General features: G+C 45.6%; 1 protein-coding gene across 3 annotated transcripts in view; it reads right to left on the reverse strand.

Annotated features, from left to right (window-relative positions):
• Nucleotides 1-1,457: 1,457 nt before the first annotated feature.
• TSNAX (translin associated factor X) overlaps nt 1,458-20,359 on the reverse strand; it is an 849,466-nt gene continuing 830,564 nt past the window's right edge. For all 3 annotated transcript variants that reach the window (XM_044077052.1, XM_044077042.1, XM_044077035.1), the window contains one exon: nt 1,458-2,251. In XM_044077052.1, the coding sequence (XP_043932987.1) occupies nt 1,865-2,251 (387 nt within the window). In that variant the 3' untranslated portion in view covers nt 1,458-1,864. The remainder of the gene's footprint in view (nt 2,252-20,359) is intronic.

Genomic DNA, 20,359 nt, shown 5'->3' on the forward strand with positions numbered 1-20,359 from the left:
ACAGCTTTCACCCCAGACTTTTTGCTGTAAAAGAAACCAAAGAAGAAAAGGGTAGATTCTCTAGAAGTGGCAGGAAGACCTTTCAAAATTAATTTATGCATACATATAATGGGGGTCTTGTGCCTGCAAGAGGTACAATTCTTGAACCCAGAGCCCAAAAACAGAAAACGTGGTAAAAGTAGTAACCACCACTAACAGACTTCTAGTTATAAACTACACTAAAGATGAATTAACACCAACTAGTAGCACTACTAAATACAAAACTATGCTACAGATTAAGGTGATAGAAAAGGAAGTTTTTTGATAGAGGGAATAAAAGGGTGGAAAAATCAACTACAAGAAAAAAATACAAGTGTAAGCTTTGGATATAGCTATTTTATAGCATGCTAAGAAAGCAACAAGAAATAAAAGGCTTTAAACAAAAGACCAACAAAGAAATTAGACAATTTTAAGGTAGAATTGAAAATGCCAAGGGTAACCATTTGAAATGTTCGGACCAAAACGTGGAGACTGAATGGCAGAAAGACTGGACTTGTATACACCAAGTCTGAGAAGCCATTTCTTGGAATATTCCCATTTCTCAAAGGTATGGTGACAAATAGTATATACAGGTTCGGGGAGTGTGAGGGGGTATGGGGGGTTGTCTTGTCACTACCTGCAAAATGTTTTGGGAAGGGCAATTTAAGATTTGCTCTGCTGTTTTTTTCCAGCACTCGGCATTTTCAAGTGCCGACATTTCAATAGGGAGCCAGCACCAAGACCTGGGATTACATCTGAGTCTTATCAAGCAAGAAACGAGTTCTGGGGTGGTGAATGGTGCAGGCAGGGGAAAATTATGGATAGGGGGTGAAGAGTGAGTCTTGGATCCAAGAGTCTGAAAGTTGCTGACTTTGGATCTGGTTGTATTCAACATACCCAATAACTGAGACAGATGGATAAAACATAGCAACTGACAGGCACTGGGGGGCACGCAGCATTACGCCACAGCATGCATCAGTACAGGTACACAGATGTCCCAAAAATGCTGTATTTTATAGAAAATGTGCCAAACTTTGAGTAATGAATAAGAAATAGCCACCCAAGGGCTCTGAAAAATAGTCCAGGTTAAAATGCACTAACCAGCTCACACATGGTAAGGTGGGAAGGTAATTTTACTTAAATCTATATTCATAAAACATTAACAAGTAAATCACTTCTTCAAATAAAGTGCAATTCAATTTACAATAAATCTCTACCAAGCTAAAGGAGCACAACCAAGCCAGAACAGTTTGAATAAACCGGCAACTGCAACATTAATTTACTAACCCTATCAAACATTGCTTTAGACGCATCCCTCTGTGCCAAAAGGGCAATTTGTAACAAGTTTAAAAATCTCCAAGATACTGATCCAGTATTACAAATGTATCAAAATTAATCATCATCAAAAATAATGGCTGAATAAAGGGATGGCAACAAGCGAGGTTTGTACATCTGTAATTTCCATTTGAAACAATTTTTGAATGCAATAAACCCTCCACAGTCTCTTAAAATCGTAATGAAAAGCTGTCAATATTAAACATATACACTACTGAAGATATTTTAACAGGACTGTTAAGTTCAGCAGTTGGTAGAAAAAGATTTCCCAAAAAAACAAACCGGTCAATATATACTACAGTTCTCACAAACTAGTTATATTCATGGCATTATGAAACGGTATGCAAAAATCCAGTCAGCCTTTTTTAATTATGTTTAAATGCTTATCTGGAGGACATATTTAAGCAGTTTAAAACAGAACCATACACAGTTTGCACTTCAATGAAAATGCAAGCTGAACATGTTACTATGCTCAATACCCAAACAACACGTACAATAAGAAAGAAGTAATTTATGAAATGCCTTCATCTTGGTCAATTATGATGGCTTTAGAAGAGAATACATCTGCAAGCATGTGTTTTGGAATTTCTGATCCCCTGACTTTTAATGTATAGCATGCACCTTCGACTTTTCCAAGACTCTGCTTCAATGTGTACAGCTTCTTAGATACTTCATATGGCCCTGTATTACCAATGTATGAAAACCCATCATAAATCTGTTGCAGAAACTGGCTCAGTTCAAATGGTGTGCTTATGTCACCATTGCCAACGCTGTTAATGCACATTCTCATTAGTTCTCCCGTTAAGTCAGCAATACCAAGCAAGTAATCAATGGGTGTCACTTGCAAAGAAAGAGATTGTTGTTCCTCCTTCCCTTTCTCTTCATTATCATCAGAAGCCTAGAAGAGAATATGAAAGAAAGTTATGCCACATTCACACTAAGGATACATAGCAGAATAATAAAATTCCCATTTAGTGCAAATTTATAATGTTGATATACATTACATTTAGAATGTTACACAGGGAAGCAATACAAGCCAAGGCTAATCAATGTAAGATCCCCCACCACACATTTTAGGCCTGTTAAAACCTGTATTTTACAAAAAAAAAGTAGCATTAACATACCTCTTCAGGCATAAACACTGAGTTGTGGGAATAAAGTACAGTTGTGTACACTTGCCATAAATGTAGATGTTCAAGTGTATTCACTGTTGCAGTCATCACATTTGGGTTATCTGCTTGCAGTAACCCTGAGTCGGCCTGATTAACAAAGTCTTGGGTCCTGCGTCTGTTGCTCTCTCTTCTTCCGTGACGTCAGGTCATCAGGGGTATAAAACATGCAGCTGACGCCATTACATCAGTTTTACATTTGGGTAGATTCCCAAAGCCAAGGATGGGAGGAGGAATTTAGATAGCATTAGGACCAGTTATAAGGCCCTGCAAGACTGCAGTGGCAAAGCCAGCTCTGTATTTAGAGAAAACTGGCAAATGGTAATGCTTGGTGAAAGAATGTACAGAACTCCAGGTAGCAGCTTCTAGGATGTCCCTGGTAGGGACGCCTCTGAGAAAGGCTGTAGAGGCAGATGCAGCCCTGGTTTAATGGGGTCTGATCCCCTGTGGGATAGGTTTTCCATAGTGCTTATAGCAGAAATGAATGCAATGGCCTATGCATTTAGAAATGGTTTGCTTTGAAATAGCCCTCCCCTCTGCCCCTGCAGCAAATGCCACCAGCAGTTCAGATTTCCTTTGAGATTTAGTCCTGTCCAAGTAGAATCTAAGTTGTCTGTGCACATCTAAGGAGTGCAGTATCCGTTCCCTTTTGTTCTGTGGATTAGGAAAAAAGGTTGGCAAATGAATGGACTAAGGAGCCACACTGGATCCCACCTTTGGTATGGAGGGATTGGTTCTGAGGGACACCCTGTCTGCATGAAAGATGATGAAAGGCTCCACTGCCAAAATCGCCTTTAATTCAGATACCAGTCTTGCAGAAGTGACTGCTAAAAGGAAAGCGGTTTTCAAAGAAAGGAATTTTAAATCTGCAGTAGCAGCTGGCTCGAAAGGAGGAAGAGTGAGTTTCTCCAATACAAAGTTAAGGTCCCAGGCTGGAGTTGGAGCTCTCCTGGGTGGTCTTAAATGTTTGGCCCCTCTGAGGAACTGCTTGAGCAGTGGATGAGAAAAGAGGGGAGGGTTCTGTGTTATAATGAGCTGAAATGGCGGAGACGTGAATTTTGATGGAGGAGAAAGACAGGCCCTTGTGAAGCATTTCAGTTAAGTATTGTAAAATCTGAGGTAAACTGGGCACTGCTGTGCTCATCTCTTGAGATTGGTTCCAGGCACAGAATCTTTTCCATTTGTCAATATAAGATTTTCTAGTACTAGGCCTCCTTGCCTCTAAAATATCCATCACTGATTTACTGAGGGGTGGCAAAGGGGAGATTAGGTAATTAGTCAGGCTTCTTGGTTCAGTGTTTGAAGCTGAGGGTGCAGAATCTGGTTCTCCTGCTGAGACAACAAGGAAGGAGTCCAAGGCAGGTGCCATGGGGCCAACGGTGACACTGTGCAAGAGGGGTTACACCAGTGATGGTGTGGCCAGTCCGGTGCAATCAAAATTGTCCTTGGTTTGTCTTGTTGGTTCTTTAGCAGTACTTTGGAGAGCAGAGGCAGAGGAGGAAAGGCATAAACTGATAGGTTTTTCCAGCTGAAGGACAGAGCATCCACTTTCCAAGCTTGTTTGTGGGGCGTCCTTGAGCAAAATTTGTCCAATTGGTAGTTCTGGGGGGAGGCAAACAGATCTATATCTGGGCTCCCCCATTTGCTTGTGAACATGTTGAAAATTCTTAGTTCTAGTTTGCACTCGTGTGGGTCCATGAGGTTTCTGCTTAGTCTGCCAGTGTATTTAGTTTTCCTGGCAGGAATTGAGCTTGTAGGTGCACTTGGTAGCTCAGGGATGTGTTCCACAATGCCATGGCTAGTCTGCAGAGGGGGATAAGAATGTGTACCCCCCTGCTTGTTTATGTACCACATAACAGTGGCGTTGTCAGTTTTTACCATTAATTGTCCTGGAAGGCTGTCAGAACATTCGGTACAGCTAACATTTATTTTTGACTGATATGCAGGTGCATTTGACTTGGGTTCCATTTGCCCTGAATGCACTTCCCTACCAGATGAGCCCCCCCATGCACAGTCTTGATGAGTCTGGTCATTAGGGTTTGGGTAGCAGGGGGTAGTGTGAATGGCAGTCCCTTGCTTTGGTGGCAGGCCTCTGCCCACCAAAGGAACTCTAGGCGTAGGCAAGGAATGATAGGAATCATTGCTTCTAGATCCTGAGAATGTTGACACCATATGCTTTTTAGATACCATTGTAGTTTCCTCATATGCAGTCTTGCATATGGAATTAGAAGAATGCAGAAGGCCATTAACCCCAAGGCTTGTAGTACTTGCCTTGCAGATAACGGGGTTCTTGTGGACACCTGTTTGAAGTAGGTTGTCAAATGAATGTTTCTCTGGCATAAGGAAAGCCATCTGGGAAGTTGTATTCAAGTTTGCTCCCATGAATATAATTTGTTGACAGGGTGTGATTTATTTTTGTTTATGGTGTACCCCAGACAAGTTGACACCCTTTGTACAAAGGCCAGATGCTTCAAAAGTATGTCCTGGCTTTCTGCCTAAATTAGACAATCGTCCAGGTATGGGTATATTTGAATATTTCTTTACCTGCAAAATGCAATGACTGGAGCTAGGCACTTTGTGAATACCCTGGGCGCAGTAGATAAGCCAAAGGGCAGTGCAGAGAACTGATAGTGTGTATAGCCTGCTTTGAAGCGTAGGTATCTTCTGCAAGATTCCCTGATTGGGATGTGCAAGTATGCTTCCTTTAAATCTAGTGTGGCCAAATAGGTGTCTTTGCCTAGCATAGGGAGCAACTGGTGATGAGTCAGCATCTTGAATTTTGGAATCACCAAAAAGGTGTTTAAGGTAGATAGGTCCACGATAGGATGCCATGAATTGTCATTTCTGGGTACCAGGAAACATCTTGAGTAGAAACCTTGCCCCTTTTCCTCTTCTGGTACCAACTGAATAGCCCCCATGCTTGACAGAGAAGATACTTGCTTTTGGGCCTCTGCCCATTGCTTTGGGGGTAGATCTGGCCACCCGCTTGGTGTTGGTAACGTGTGGAAGTGACATCTTTATCCCTGGGACACTATTTAAAAACCATTTGTCCTGGGTAATGAGTTCCCAGTTCTTTGCATGAAGAGCAATCTTTCCCCCCAAAGGGGCAGTCAGTTGAGAAGGGCTTGGCAGTTTTAAAAGGAAGTCATTGAGACAGTTTACTATAGGGGGGAGTTTTATTATGCCCAGATTTGGAAGTGGAGGCCCCCCACTGCTTAGTCTGGTGCGTTCCCTGGGATTGAAGCCTGGGAGCTCTGCTGGCTCTGGGTTTGGACTGAGAAGGTCTGGAAGAGGCAGGAAAGGACCAATTCTTGGAAGGCCAATGGCTACTAAACCTTGGAGGTTGTACTTGTAAAAAAATATTTAACAGTTTGCATAGATTAAGCTTTTTTTCATTTTTTTTTTAAGAACTTCTTCTGCCTTGTTGCCAAACAGACGGTCCTGGTTTAAGGGAGCATCCAGTAATTTTGCTTTAACATGATCTGGCAAGGATTGCTCCTTAAGCCAAGCATGCCTTCTAAGTACAGACCCAGTTACAGCAGCCCTGCAAGATGCCTCTTGTGAATCAAAACCACATTGCAAAGTATGCTTTCCAACTTGTTCATATGAATGCAGTAAATCCTGTAAATCCTTATTTTCAACATAATCAGGAATCAACATTTTCTGTTTAAGCAATCAAATATGCTGCTGATACTTTCACTTATGAAACTGGCAGTTTAAGGCCCTAATGGCCAAAGCTGCAGAAGTGTATACCTTCTTACCCAATATATCCAGCGTCCTGGAGTCTATATCAGAGAGGGTAGGATTTTTGGGAGTAGTAGCTTTAATGCCCTTAAGTCCCTGTGAAATGGTCTCAGGATCTGCAGTAGGATTTTTAAAAAGGAACTTGAGAGTCAGGGACCCTGTAATGTGTCAGGTTTTCTGAGAGCAGGAGGTAGAGTGTGAGGGGGCCAAGCTAGATTCCGAAAAGGCATCAACAACAATGTCTAGTACAGGAGGTATGGCTAAAGGCCTGTGCTGGGGCAAGAGTAAGAAATCCCAAAGCCTCTTTTTAGAATCAGAGAAATCCCGACTTTCCAAACGAAAATGCTCCCTGAGAGTATGCTAGGTTTCACAAAGAAAAATCCTCTGGGAGGGATGCAGAGGGCATAGAGTCCTCAGCATCAGAATCTTCATAGGTACATAAAGGTAAATCCTGGTCATCAGAGGAAATAGAAAATTCAGAATCCTGATCAGAAGTATCATAAACAAACTCAGTCCTAGGTCTCAGAGGGGGAAGGTTGGCTTCCCTGATTAAAGTAATAAAGGTCTTCAGCCATTCTTATAATTTGTTTTTTAGGCATAGAGGCCTGGCCATGCGGTCTGGGCATCAGTTTTCTAGGCATGGTTTGAGTTTTAGGCCTTGAAGAAGATGGCATTGGTCTAATTTGCAAATCAGTAGGCCTGAATACACCCTAAGAAGCCGGTGCCTGCACAGCGGCTCCGGACCCATCCAAGGTAGAGACATCCACAGGTTCCACAGTTAAAGCATCTCGCAGCATACCGGACTCCGAATGGGTCTCAGTAGAATCTGAAGTAGTGGGCATCAGGGGCTGCGAAAGGGACTCCCTGAGTACCGGCGAACTGGTGACTTGGCTTAGAAGCGTTGTCGGCAGCTTTGGACCTCGGCAGACTGTCTCTATCTTTGCTTTTTTTGGAACGTCTGTAGTCAGATGGCCTACCAACGACATATCTGGATAATTGAACCGAGCACCAAAATATTTAGAAGTGAAAATCTACAGACGACGGATAGTTCGCGGTTTAAATAAGGCACAAAACTGACAGCGAGGTACGTCGTGGTTACGGCCTAGGCAAGGAATACAGTATGAATGAAAATCTTTATGAGGTATTTGCTTTCCACAAGTAATGCAATTATTTACTTTTACGGACATCGGTTTAGAGCAAGAAAAAAATTTCCCCAATGGGGTACTTAGCTTTTAGTTGAAGACTTCGGTTCTGAAACATGAAAACGAAAATTTCAGGAGTCTGCCAACCGGCACTTGCAAACTGCTTCTGCTTCGGGCACCGCACAGCAAGAAAGACTGATGTAATGGTGTCTGCTGCATGTTTTACACCCCTGACGACCTGACGTCATGAAGAAGAGACAGCAACCGACGCAGGACCCAAAACTTTGTTAATCAGGCCAACTGGGGGCTACTGCAAGCAGATAACCCAAATGTGATGACTGCAACATTGAAACACGAAGATCATCATCTAGTGATTAATATTAAATACAGTAATATAACATACACAAACAGTTTTTTGAGTTAAGTTCATTACTGTGGTATCATACACAAGGGAATTGTGCCACAGGAGGATATCTAGACATCTGGTTCAATTTCCAGAGTTTCTGGATGAATCCCACAGTGGGTTGTCATCATGGCAGCTAAGGATATGTGGGAAGAGACTAAAAAAGTAACAGAAAAACTGAGAAACTTGTTTAGGGATATGGATAACATACAAGCAGTGGAAATGTTTTTAGTCTCTGGTTTTATATATGCTCAGGCATATTTATCAATCACAGAAATTACAGTGGACAATCAAAGAGTTGAAGGAATCTATCTAGAAGGGGAAGAGGGCAAGAGTTAAGTGGGATAAGTTGATTCTTACTAGAAAAGGAGATGGTTTAGGGTAAAGTACAGTTGTGTACACTTACTATAAATGCAGATGTTAGAGTGTATTCACTGTTGCAGTCATCACACATGGGTTATCCTGCCAGGGGTAGCTCTCAGTCAGCCCGAACAACAGAGGCTTAGTTCATAGGTTCATACTAGGCTATCTGCCCTAGGGCATTTATAAGCCTAGCCAGAGTGTGTTTGGCTTTCGCCACCCACTTTAAATTAATTTTGCTGTGCCCCTTTTCGAGGTTAGTATACTGTGCCTCTGTCCAACAGTGACACAGAAGTGATACCCGGGGTAAACCTACGATCTCCCATCCACTCATCAAGATTCCTCTTGAAGAGAGCCAATGAGGGACTCTGCCTAACCTGGACTGGGATTTTATTCCAGAGTGAAGGGAGCCTCTGGGTTATGAATCTGTCCCTCCAGCATGTCCTATTTATTTCAGTGTTGAGGTTCAAGTCTCTCGAGCGCGTAGCTCGATGGGATTTGGATTTTGAGGTGCAGCATGTCCATTAATTCCGGGTTGGACATGGCTTTATACGTCAGGCACAGATTGTCTCTGAGCAGGCGGTATGCCACTGAGTAGAGCTGGAGTTTCTTTAACCGGGCAGCATATGGCATCTGTTTGAGCCCTTTGATCCTCTTGGTGAGGTACTTTTGGGGTCTTTCCAGTTGCTGCAGGTATCTGGTAAGGTACATCCCAAAAGGGGCATTGTACTCAATTATGGGCCTGATGAGGGATGAGTAAAGAGGCACGATGACCTCCCCTGATCTAGATGTGAATCCCTTCATGATTAGGTGGGCTATATAAAATGTTTTTCTAACCACTTTGGCCAAGTGGTTGTCAAATGAGAGATTGCTATCAACTTGGATCCCCAGGTTCCTAATTACTTCTTCTGTACTTAATGGATTACCACCTATGTGGCAATTTGTGGGCACTTTGTTTTTGCCAAAGGGGATGACTATACATTTTTTGGCGTTTAGCTTGAGGCCATGGCTCTGGCACCAGTTGTCTGTTTCTATGAGGCCCTTTTGGAGGATGCTTGTGTCGGCTGGAGAGTTGATTATGGCGCCCAGTTTGCAGTCATCTGCAAACTTGGTCAGCCACAGTCCTTCCGTGTTGGCCTGTACCTCCGAGAAATATATACCGAACAAGAGCAGTCCCAGGACTGAGCCTTGTGGGACGCCACTTGTAACTGGTTTGGAGTCTGACATGGCTCCCGCAATTCTAACCATGTGGGTTCTGTCCTTGAGCCAGTTTGCAACCCATCTAGTGACATAGGGGTTTATATTTAAGCTGGTGGGCTTATCTATAATGCCCGAGTGGGGTATTGTATCGAAGGCTTTTGCGAGGTCCAGGTAGGCTGTGTAGACCACCTTCCCCTCGTCAATGGCCTTGGTGACTGTTTCAAAGAAATCGACCAGGTTTAAGAGGCAGGATCGGCCCTTAAAGCCAAACTGGGTAGGATCCAGTGTCTGTAGGTCCAATATCTTTATTTATGAGGTCCATGATGATCCCTTCCGTAGCTTTGCAGACCAAGCTGGTCAGGCTTATGGAGCGATAGTTTCCAGGATCCGTTGAGGCACCACCTTTGTGGAGAGGGACCATTGTTGCTGTACGCCACTTTTTGGGTACATATCCTGTAGTAAGGCTGAGACTGAAGAGTAGTTTTATGTTTGGGTTTAGCTCTTCTTGGAGTTCATGTAGGACGCAGCCCGGGACACTGTCTGGTCTCATTGATGCTGTGTTTTTTTGCTTTGGAGAGGGTGGCTCTTACCTGAGCATCTGAGATGTCAGGGGGGCAGCACTCTGCTGGGATAGATATTTGCCCTTTTGGTGGGTGGGTGGGGGGGGTTTGCGCTGAACCTGTCAGCTAGGATGTTGGCAATGTCTGTGGGTTCGGTGTATTTTTTGTCATTTTGGACTAATTCTGAGCATATCTGGGAATTCCCACCCAGGTTCCTAACATAACTAAAGAAAGCCTTGTGATTATCCTTAGTGTCCTGTGCAATTTTTCTCTCGAAGCTGGCCTTGGACGATTTTATGAGTGCCCGTAGTTTTTTGCTAATACTGATCAGAGATGCCTTCCCTTTTTGGGATTTTGCTCTATCATGTATTAGCTTCCTCCTTCTATTGTACAGTTTGTTTATGGCTGGGGTCCACCAGACAGGACGTCTGCCTTTGGAGGATTGGGTCTTGGTTTTATTTGGGATTTCATGATCCATGCATTCCTGAAGGTGTTCATAGAATGCGTTTATAAAGGATTCTGCGGTCTGGGCCGTATTTTCCACAGGCCCGGGGGCTCTGAAGGATTCCACCTCGGTTTTGAGGAGTGTGAAATTTGCTTTAGAGAAGTTTTTCACTGTGGTTTTCTGGGTAGGGGGTGGGGTCAGGATGTGAATATCCAGTGAGATTAGTTTATGGTCTGATCTTACCAGTGAGGGATACACTTCTGGTCTGGAGCACAGAGTCCCCATGTTGGTGATCAGGTTCAGTATGTTTTCCCCTCTTGTGAGAGTGGTAACAAGTTGTTCCATAGCATTTGAGTTTATAAATTCTAGGAACCTTTGGGCTAGGGTGTTGGAGCTAGAGTAATGCTCCCAGTCTATGTTTGGGTAGTTGAAGTCGCCCAATATAATGATGTTTGGAGAGACCTTCAAATTTTCCAGTGTTCTCAGGAAGGCCGAGTGGGGTTCCTGGGTTTGGGAGGGTGGTCTGTAGCATGCTATAAACTGGAAGGCAGTTTTACCCACTGTTAGTTGCACATGGATAGTCTCCGATGCTTCGTGCTGTGCCACCAACCTGGAGGTGTGGGTATCTTTGACAAATATTGATACTCCCACCTCCTTTTGTGGTTCGGTCCAAGTTATGGGGCCAAAAAGCATGGTACGAGGTATAACCTGGTAGTGCTGGGGTCTCCGATGCTTCGTGCTGTGCCACCAACCTGGAGGTGTGGGTATCTTTGACAAATATTGATACTCCCCCCTCCTTTTGTGGTTCGGTCCAAGTTATGGGGCCAAAAAGCATGGTACGAGGTATAACCTGGTAGTGCTGGGGTGCTCTCGGGAGCCTTGAACCAGGTTTCTGTTACTCCACAGATATCGATGTTCTCCATGCTAAGGAGAGTTTCGAGTGCATGCATCTTGAGGTTTAGACTTCTGGCATTGAGTAGCATTACTCTTAGTTTCTTATCCCTTGTGATACCTATGGAGGTGGGTTTGTCTTTTGAGCCTTGCCTTAAAAAGGCACTACAGGGGTAGCAAGAGCCTTTGCCAATATCCGAAAGCCCAGGGGTGACAGGTGCAAGCCGTCCCTAGTGAAGCATCGTGGCTTGTCGAGCATGTCATCCCAGGCTGACAGGCATTGGATCCCCTTTGAATGACACCAATACTTAAGCCAATTGTTGAAATTGATCATCTTGTCTTCATATTGTGGCATCATTCTTGGTGAGGGTAAGATGCTACTCAAGGTCAGGGTCATACCTGCCCGGGCTACATGCTCAGAGAGCTCCTCTAGGTCTCTTCATGTAGTCCAGGGAGGTATGTCTCAGGTCATTCACACCAGCATGGACAATGACAGAGTCATATTTGTACTTGCCTTGGAGTGACCTGAATGCTTGTGTTATGTGGCAGATCCTAGCGCCCGACAGGAAGCTCACCGTGACCCTCTTGTTCAGCCTGGTGAGCGGGACGTCAGTGTGCCTGACGATAGAGTCACCTATTACAAGTGTATCAGGTGTGTTGTTTAGCCTTAAGGGCTGTGACTGTTCGGCACACTGGCTTTGTGAGCTATGTGTTGCACGTGTTTTGTTTTGGGGTAGCGGTTGCTTAGGTGTCTGCTTTGGAGGTCTCTGCTGCTTAGGCAGATTTTTATTTAGAGCCTCCAAGTATGTTTTTGTGTGTTTATGTGTTTGGTTTGCTGTCATGGTAGGTCTATGTGAGACTGGAATTGTAGTTAGTATTTCTCCATCGGTTGCTGTCGGTCCAGGACTGACGTAAGGTCGTCAGTGGTATAAAAATCAGGCAGCAGATGCCATTCCATCAGTTTTTCTTACCCCAACTGTCAGGAGCCCCCAAATAGGAAGCTAGATTATGGTGGAAGAACACCACCAGTAGAAAGTAAATATCAAACATTTGCTGTAAGGAGAGAGGAAGAGAGACAGAGAGAAGGGGGATAGAAGGTGGGAAACCAGGACTGCAACAGTGAATACACTTGAACATCTACATTTACAGTAAGTGTACACAACTGTACTATGTTCTTCGTGTTTCACTGTTGCAGTCATCGCACTTGGGTTGATTCCCAAAGCTGAAGAAAAGGGTGGAGGCAGTCAATAAGACTGACAGCTGGCTAGGATGCCCTGCAAGACTGCGGTGGCAAAGCCTGCCCTGGATTTGGAGAAGACAGGTAAGGTGGTAACTGCTTGGTGAAGGTATGAACAGAAGTCCATGTTGCAGCCTCCAGGATGTCCTGGTAAGGACCCCTCTGAAAAAAGCTGCAGAGGTGGAGGTTGCCCTGGTAGAATGCGTCCTGACCCCATTTGGGGGAGGTTTCCTTTGCTGTTTGTAGCAGAAATGGATGCAGTGTGCTATCATTTGGAGATTGTTTGGATATGACCTTGCCCCATACCTCTTCAAACCTGTTAAAGCAAAACAATCTGGACAAAACTTGACAAAATGGGGGTACAAATAGGGACATATTTTAAATATTGCTCTTATAAACTTAGAAAGTTGCTAAAGTAACAGGATTTGTTTTAATATACATTTTCTGAAGGATTTGAAGCCTGAAACTCAAATGTATGTCATTTAGTGACTTCAAATCCTGAGATCATTCCAGTGATTTGCCAGGAAAGAGAGGAACAGGCCAAAAATACGAGCCGAAAATCTGTACAGTTGAGACACGTGCCTTGCCTTCTGCCCTTACTGCGAAGCTGACTAGCAAATTGTCAGTTTTCTACCAGATTTAGTCCTATCCAGACAACCTGAGCTGTCTGTGCAAATCTAGAGTGGAGAATCCTTTCCCCCTTGTTTTGTGGGTTAGGAGAAAAGGTGGGCAAATTAATGAATTGGTTGAGAGCCACACTGGACACCACTTTAGGCATGAAGGATGGGTTAGTCCTGAGGGAGACCCTGTCAAAATGGAAAATTATGGAGGGCTCTACAGCCATGAGTGCTTGTAGCTCTGAAACTCTTCTAGCTGAAGTGATGGTCAGAAGCAAGGCTGTCTTCCAAGAGAGGAATTTTAACTTTGCTGAAGCTGCAGGCTCAAAGGGGGTAGGGGTGAGCTTTTCCAACAGAAAGTTAAGGTCCCAAGCTGGGGTAGGAGTTCTTCTGGGTGGTCTTAAGTTGTTAGCCCCTCTTAGGAACTGTTTGAGAGGGTGTGATAAGAGATATGGCTCTGTGCTGTAATGAGCAGAGATGGCAGGGGCATGAATTTTAATAGAAGAGAAGGATAGACCCCCTGTGTAGTAGGGTCTGCTAGGTAACCCAGGATGAGAGTTAGGGAGGGCTGTGCTGTTTCGGCTCCCTTAGCCTGGATCCAGGTGCAAAACTTTTCCACTTGTCAGCATAGGATTTTCTAGTGCTGGGGCATCTGGCCTCACATACAACATCCAGGACTTGTTTTAGGCTGGCAGCTGGAGTAGAGGTAAGGGAATAAGCTAGGCTGCCGGGTTCAGGGTCTGCAATTGTGGAGGCATGAATTCTCCATTTTTTTGGATCAGGAGTGTTGGGATTTGAGGTAGGTGCCATGGTGGCAGGGGTGATAGGCTGCGCAACAGTGGATACCAGTGCTGGCGTGGCCAGTCTGGGACAATAAAGATTGCCCTTGGTTTTCCCCCCTTATTTTGAGCAGTACCCTTGAAATGAGTGGTAGGGGGGAAATGCATAGATAGAGAGGTTTACCCATTGGAAGGATAGAGCATCCACTTTCCAGGCCTTGCTGTGAGGTTCCTTGGTGCTGAATTTGCTGAGCTGATGATTGGAGTGGAAGGCAAAGAGGTTCACCTTTGGGGTGTCCCATTTCTGGGTTACAAGGTTGAAGGTTCTGTGGTCTAGCAGGTTTTTGCTCAAGTTGTCTGCCAGAGAGTTTAGGGAGCCTGGCAGGAACTGTGCTAGCAGGTGTATTTGCATGGCTGGGGCAGTGTGGCAAAGGGTCATGGCAAGCCTGCAGACAGGATAAGAGTGAGTCTCTCCCTGCTTGTTGATATACCACATCACTGTGGTGTTGTCGGTTTCGATCACTAGAGGCCCCAGGGAGAGTAGGGGTCTGAAAGCTGTCAGTGTGTGCTGAACAGCTAACATCTCTTTTTGGTTGATGTGCAGGTGTATTTAATTTGGGCTCCATCCTGAATGCACCTGCCGTTCAGGTGTGCACACCCCAGGCATAGTCTGATGCGTCTGTGGTGAGGGTCTGGGTGGCATGGGGTTGTGAGAAGGGAAGTCCCTTGTGGTTGCAGGCTGCTACCCACCAAAGAAAACCTTTCCTTAGACAGGGCATCATAAGTATGATGGCTTCCAGGTCTTGAGAGTGTTGACACCAAAGGCTTTTTAGGTACCACTGTAGTTTCCTGATGTGCAGTCTGGCATATGGAATGAGTAGAATGCAGGAGGCCATGAACCCTAGAGCTTGCAGGCTTTTTCCTTGCGGATAACTGGGTTATGGTGGCTAGTTGAGAGAAGTAGCCTGTCAGGTAGGCTTGTTTTTCTGGAGTAAGGAATGCCATCTGGGATGTTGCGTCCAGGCTTGCTCCCAGGAATATAATTTGTGTGGGGACAAGTTTTGATTTCTTTTTGTTGATAGTATACCCCAGGGAGGTAAGTAGATCCTTTACAATGGTCAGGTGCTGTAACAGCTTTTCCTGACCGACTGCCTGAATCAGGCAATTGTCTAAGTAGGGGTAAATTTGAATATTACTGTCTGCAAAAAGCAATGGTTGGAGCCATGCATTTTGTGAAAACTCTGGGAGCAGTGGATAAGCCAAAGGGAAGTGCAGAGAACTGAAAGTGCATAGATCCTGCCCTGAAACGTAGATATTTCCTGCAAGATTCCCTGACTGGGCTGTGTAGGTAGGCCCCTTAGGTCTAGGCTGGCTAACCAAGCATCCTTGGAAAGCATAAGAAGCTGCTGCTGGAGGGTGAGCATTTTGAAATTTGGTATCGCCAGAAAGGTGTTTAGAATGGATAGATCGAGGATTGGGCACCAGGTGCCCTCGTTTCTGGATACCAGGAAGAGTCTGGAATAGAAACCATGGCCTATCTGGTCTGCACAAACATGCTGTATTGACTCATGGAGAGCAGGGAATGGACTTGCTTTTTGGCCTCTGCCCACAGGTTTGGAGGATGACCTGGGAACCCTTTTGGGTTGGCAGTGTGTGGAAATAAAATCTGTATCCCTGGACACTATGTTGAGGACCCATTGGTCATTGGTAAGAGGCCCAGCTGTCTGCATGGAAGGAGAGTTTTCCTCCTAGGGGCACAAGCAGGTAGGCAGAGGTAAGGGGTGGAGGTGTAAAGTCATTGTGAGTTCTTACCATAAGGGGGTGGCTTAGCACTCCCTGTTTTTGAAGAGGAGGAACTCCATTGCTTAGATCTCTGCATTCCCTGGGACTGCTATCTGGGTGGGTCTGCTTCCCCTGGGGTCTTGGCTGAGCTGGAGGGGGCCGCAAAGGACCAGTGCTTGGAGGAGCAATGCCTACTGAACCTCGGAGGCTGGACCTGTAAAAAGTCTGTCTGCATAGATTTAGCTTTTTCTTCCATCTTTTTTTAACACCTCTTCTGCCTTGGTGCCAAACAAATTGTGTTTGTTCAATGGTGCATCCAATAATTTTGGATTAACATGGTCTGGCAAGGTCTGTTCCTTAAGCCAAGCATGCCTTCTAAGGACAGAACCAGTGACTGCTGCCCTGCAAGATGCTTCTAGGGCATCAAAGCCACATTGCAAGGTGTGCTTAGTAACTTGGCTTACAGAATGCATAAGCTCTTGTAATTCTTTATTTTCTGCACAAGCAGTAAAGGAATATATTTTGTGTTTGAGAAGTTCCATGGTATGCTGCTATTTCAGCTCGGGAATCCCTGTCTGAGGGGGTGGCATTCTTGGCTGAGGTTCCTTAATTTATTTAGATCCGTGGGAGATGACCTCTGGGTCAGCAGTAGAATTTTTGAAAAGGAATTTGAGAGAGTCGGGGACTCTGTAGTACCGGTCCGGTTTCCTGGGACCAAGAGGAAGAGTGTCAGAATCAAACTGGATTCCATGAAAACATCATCCACAACATCCAGGACAGGAGGAATGGCTAAAGGGCTGTGCTGTGGTAAATTAAGAAATCCCAGGGTCTTTTTTAACTGAGGCTAGTCTTGACATTCCCATTGGAAATGCTCCCTTAAAGTATGTAGGGTTTCACCAAATGAAAAATCCTTGTGAGGAGAGGCAAAAGGAATGGATTCCTCTGCATCAGAATCCTCATAAGCAGAGAGGGGTTGCAGGTCTTCATATTCAGAAAAGTACAGTTGTGTACACTTAAAATAAATGTAGATGTTAGAGTGTATTCACCGCTGCAGTCATTACATTTGGGTAATCTGCTGCAGGTTGCCCTCAGTCGGCCTGAATTCCAAAGTCTTGGGTCCTGCGTCAGTTGCTGTCTTCTCTTCCAAAACACCAGGTCGTCAGGGGTATAAAACATGCAGCAGACGCCATTTTCTTTAGTTTTTCTTGCCCCCGATGTCAGGTGCCCCCAAAAAGGTATATATATAAAGAAGTTCTGTACTCACCATAACATTCCATCTGAGTAGGTAACTTAATTTGTCAGCAACCCGTGGGTATCTGGATCCGACCTGGATCTGAGCCGGCAGCTTTCCAAGCTAAAGATCAGAGCTCCTAGCTCCTCCCCTTACCCATAATACCTGCTACCTCCTTCCAGCCCTCAGATCACGTTTGCCCATTATACAATTTCACCAAGACAAACACAACCTAAAACATCCTAACCTAGCGAATACCAACAAGCTGAATCATTGTATGACTCAGACAATCAAGGATCAGGTTAGGGGGAAGGAGGGGGTTCAGTTGCTGACAAATGAAGTTACCTACTCAGATGGCACATTATGGTGAGTACATAACTTCTGAAGTAGTTAACTTCATTTGATCAGCAACCTGTGGGACAGAGTCCACAGCTACCAAACACTTGGGAGGTCCTTAAGGAAGGATATTCCGGAGCACTGCAGAGCCAAAAGCTGCCCTTCCTCTGGATATAAAATCCAACTTATGAGACACAAAGGTATGAGAGGAAGCCCAAGTGGCCACAGAACAAATGTCATCCAAGGGCACTCGACCAGAACGCAGCAGAAGTAGCCATAGAATGGGTAGAATGAGCGTGCACCCCTAAGGGCTCTGGCCGACCAGATATCTTGCGAGTAAAATGCATTGAGAAATCCATCTAGTTAACGTCACCTTCGATACTGGCTTACCCAAGAAGGGCTTCGCAAAAGAAACAAAGAGCTGCTCTGACTTGCGAAAGGCAGCTGTTCTGTGCAGGTAAAAACACAATCGTCTATGAACATCTAACAAATGAAGTTTGCATTCCCCTTTATTCTGGTAGTTAGGGAAGAAAACAGGAAGATTAATGGACTGATTGATGTTCGCCTCAGAAGCCACTTTAGGTAAGAAGGAAGGGTTAAGTCCCGAGAGAGACTCTGTCCTTATGGAAAACAAGATATGGGGGTTTAGTACAAAGGGCCTGTAGCTCTGACACCTTTCTAGCTGAGGTAACAGCTATTAGGAAAGCAGTTTTCCAAGATAAGAATTTTAGATCAACAGAAGCAGCAGGCTCAAAGGGTGGTCCAGTTAGAGCCTGAAGGACCAAGGTTAGGTCCCATGGGGGAACAGCGTTCCTAATAGGAGGTCTCAAAAGGAAGGTGCCTTTTAAGAAGGTCTTGCAGATCTTAGTGGAAGCTAAAGGACTAAGATTGTCTCCAATGTGAAAATGTGAAATGGCAGCCATTTGAACCTTTACAGTAGAAGAGATGGCCCCTTGCTGAAAAATATGCGATAGGAAATAGAGCACTACTGGGATGGGAGCAGTGAAAAGATCCAAGTTTCTATGAGAGGCCCAAATGGAAAAACGCTTCCATTTGCTGTTGTAAACCTTCCTGGTAGAAGGCTTATGTGCCGCTACCAGGATGGATCTAACTGCAGACGAGATACCGGGAGTCCTGGCAAATAATGGAACTGGATCAACCAAGCTGAGAGCTTGAGGTCGTCCAGATTCGGAGTTTCCAATCACGAAGGATGAGAAATCAGATCCAGGATGGGATCCAAGATCCAAAGAGGAGCTACAAGATGAGAACGCAGGTAGGGAAACCAGGTTTGACGAGGCCAGAATGGGTCTATGAGGATAAATCTTATTCCCCAACCGACGAGCTTTCTGTAAAAATTTTGTCATTAACGGAAGAGGATAAGCATAAAGAAGACCGGATGGCCAAGCATGGACTAGAGTGTCTCTGGGGGTTTCCCCTGGGGGGGGGGGGGGGGGGGGATTAGAGCAAAATACTCGCTGCACTTCGCGTTTGAAGGCGATGCGAAGAGATTGCAGCAAGGCTGACCTCACTTGTGGAAGATCTGTTTCGCTACCAAGGAGTTCAGAGACCACTCGTAAGGCGAGAGGATAGTTCGACTCGGCTTGTCCGCTACGATGTTAGACCGACCCGGAATGTGCGTTGCTAACAGAAAACAGTTGGTGAAAATCGCCCAATCCCAAACTCTCATGGCCTCTCGGCAAAGAGGGTAAGACCTGGTCCCCCCCCCCGTTTGTTGATGTACCAGACCACTGACATGTCTGTCTGAATTGCAATAGTCCCTGGAGGGAGAAAGGTATGAAGAGCTTGCAACGCTAGAAGCGCCGCTCTCTTCTCCAGAACATTGATATGCAGAACGGCCTCTGTCCACGTACCTTGGACAGTTCTGCCCATGCAATGCCCCCCCACCCAAGGCGAGAAGCGTCCGTGGTTACAGTGGGTTGGGGTTGTGGCATAATGAACGGTCGTCCTCCCCAAAGCTCTTGAGCGGATTTCTGCAAACTCTGCTGAGGGGGACTGGAGAGTCCAACAGGTGTTGAAGGATGGACCACTGGACCTGCAATGTCCACTGGAGAACCCTCATGTGCAAGCGAGCGAGCTAAGGGCGAAAGGTTGATTGCTGCTGCCATGGACCCTAAGGCTCTCAGGACCAACTCCGCTGATGGGGTTGGAGATTGAAGGAGTGCTAGAATGTGAAGGGTTAAAGCTGCAAAGTCTGTCCGACGTCAAGAAGCCCTTGGTCTGAAGTGCGTCTATTCTGGCCCCTATGAAGTCTAGGACTTGGACCGGTTGAAGGGACGATTTCTTGTGATTTATAGTGATCCCCAACTTGGAGGCTAAAAGCAAGAAGCAATCCCTGGCTGAGCAGAGTTGATGCCTGGTGGAGGTGGCAAGGAGCCAGTCGTCCAGGTAAGGAAAGACCTGTATTCCCTGAAGTCTCAGGTGGGCCGCTACCACTGCCATGACCTTGAACACCCTGGGAGCTGTGGTGAGGCCGAATGGTAGGACCCTGAACTGGTAATGACTGGACCCCAACCGAAAGTGGAGAAACCTCCTGGATCGCCTGTCCATGAGAATGTGGTAGTACGCATCCTTGAGGTCTATGGAGCACATCCAGTCGTTCTCCTGCAACAGCGGGAGAATGGACTGAAGAGTGACCATCCGAAATTTCTCCTTGGCAATGAAGAGGTTCATTGTAGAAAGGTCGAGAATTGGTCTCAAGTCCCCCATCTTTTTTGGCACCAAAAAGAACCTGGAGTAGTTGCCCAACCCGGACTGGTCTGGGGGGACGTGCTGGATGGCTCTTTTCTAGCAGCTTATTTATTTCTAAAGCTGCAGCCCTCCCTCTGACTGGGTGGAACATCGGGGAGGCGCCTCGACTGAGGAGGAAGGTTTATGAAGAGTATAGAGTAGCCTCTGGATATTATCCGAAGCACCCAGTGATCTGACGTAATGGACTCCCACTGTGCCAGGTGCATCAAAAAGCACCCCCCCCCCTCCCGACTGCCTCCAGAGAGGAGCAGTCGGGCAACCCCTCAGGGATGCTGCGTGGGTTGATCAGAAAGGGGTTCCCGCAACCCAAAATTCTTCGGCCCCCCTCTGCCTCTGGGCCG

This window comes from Protopterus annectens, chromosome 1.part1 (genome assembly GCF_019279795.1).
Source record: "Protopterus annectens isolate FY-2018-M chromosome 1.part1, PAN1.0, whole genome shotgun sequence".
NCBI lineage: Eukaryota > Metazoa > Chordata > Ceratodontiformes > Protopteridae > Protopterus > Protopterus annectens.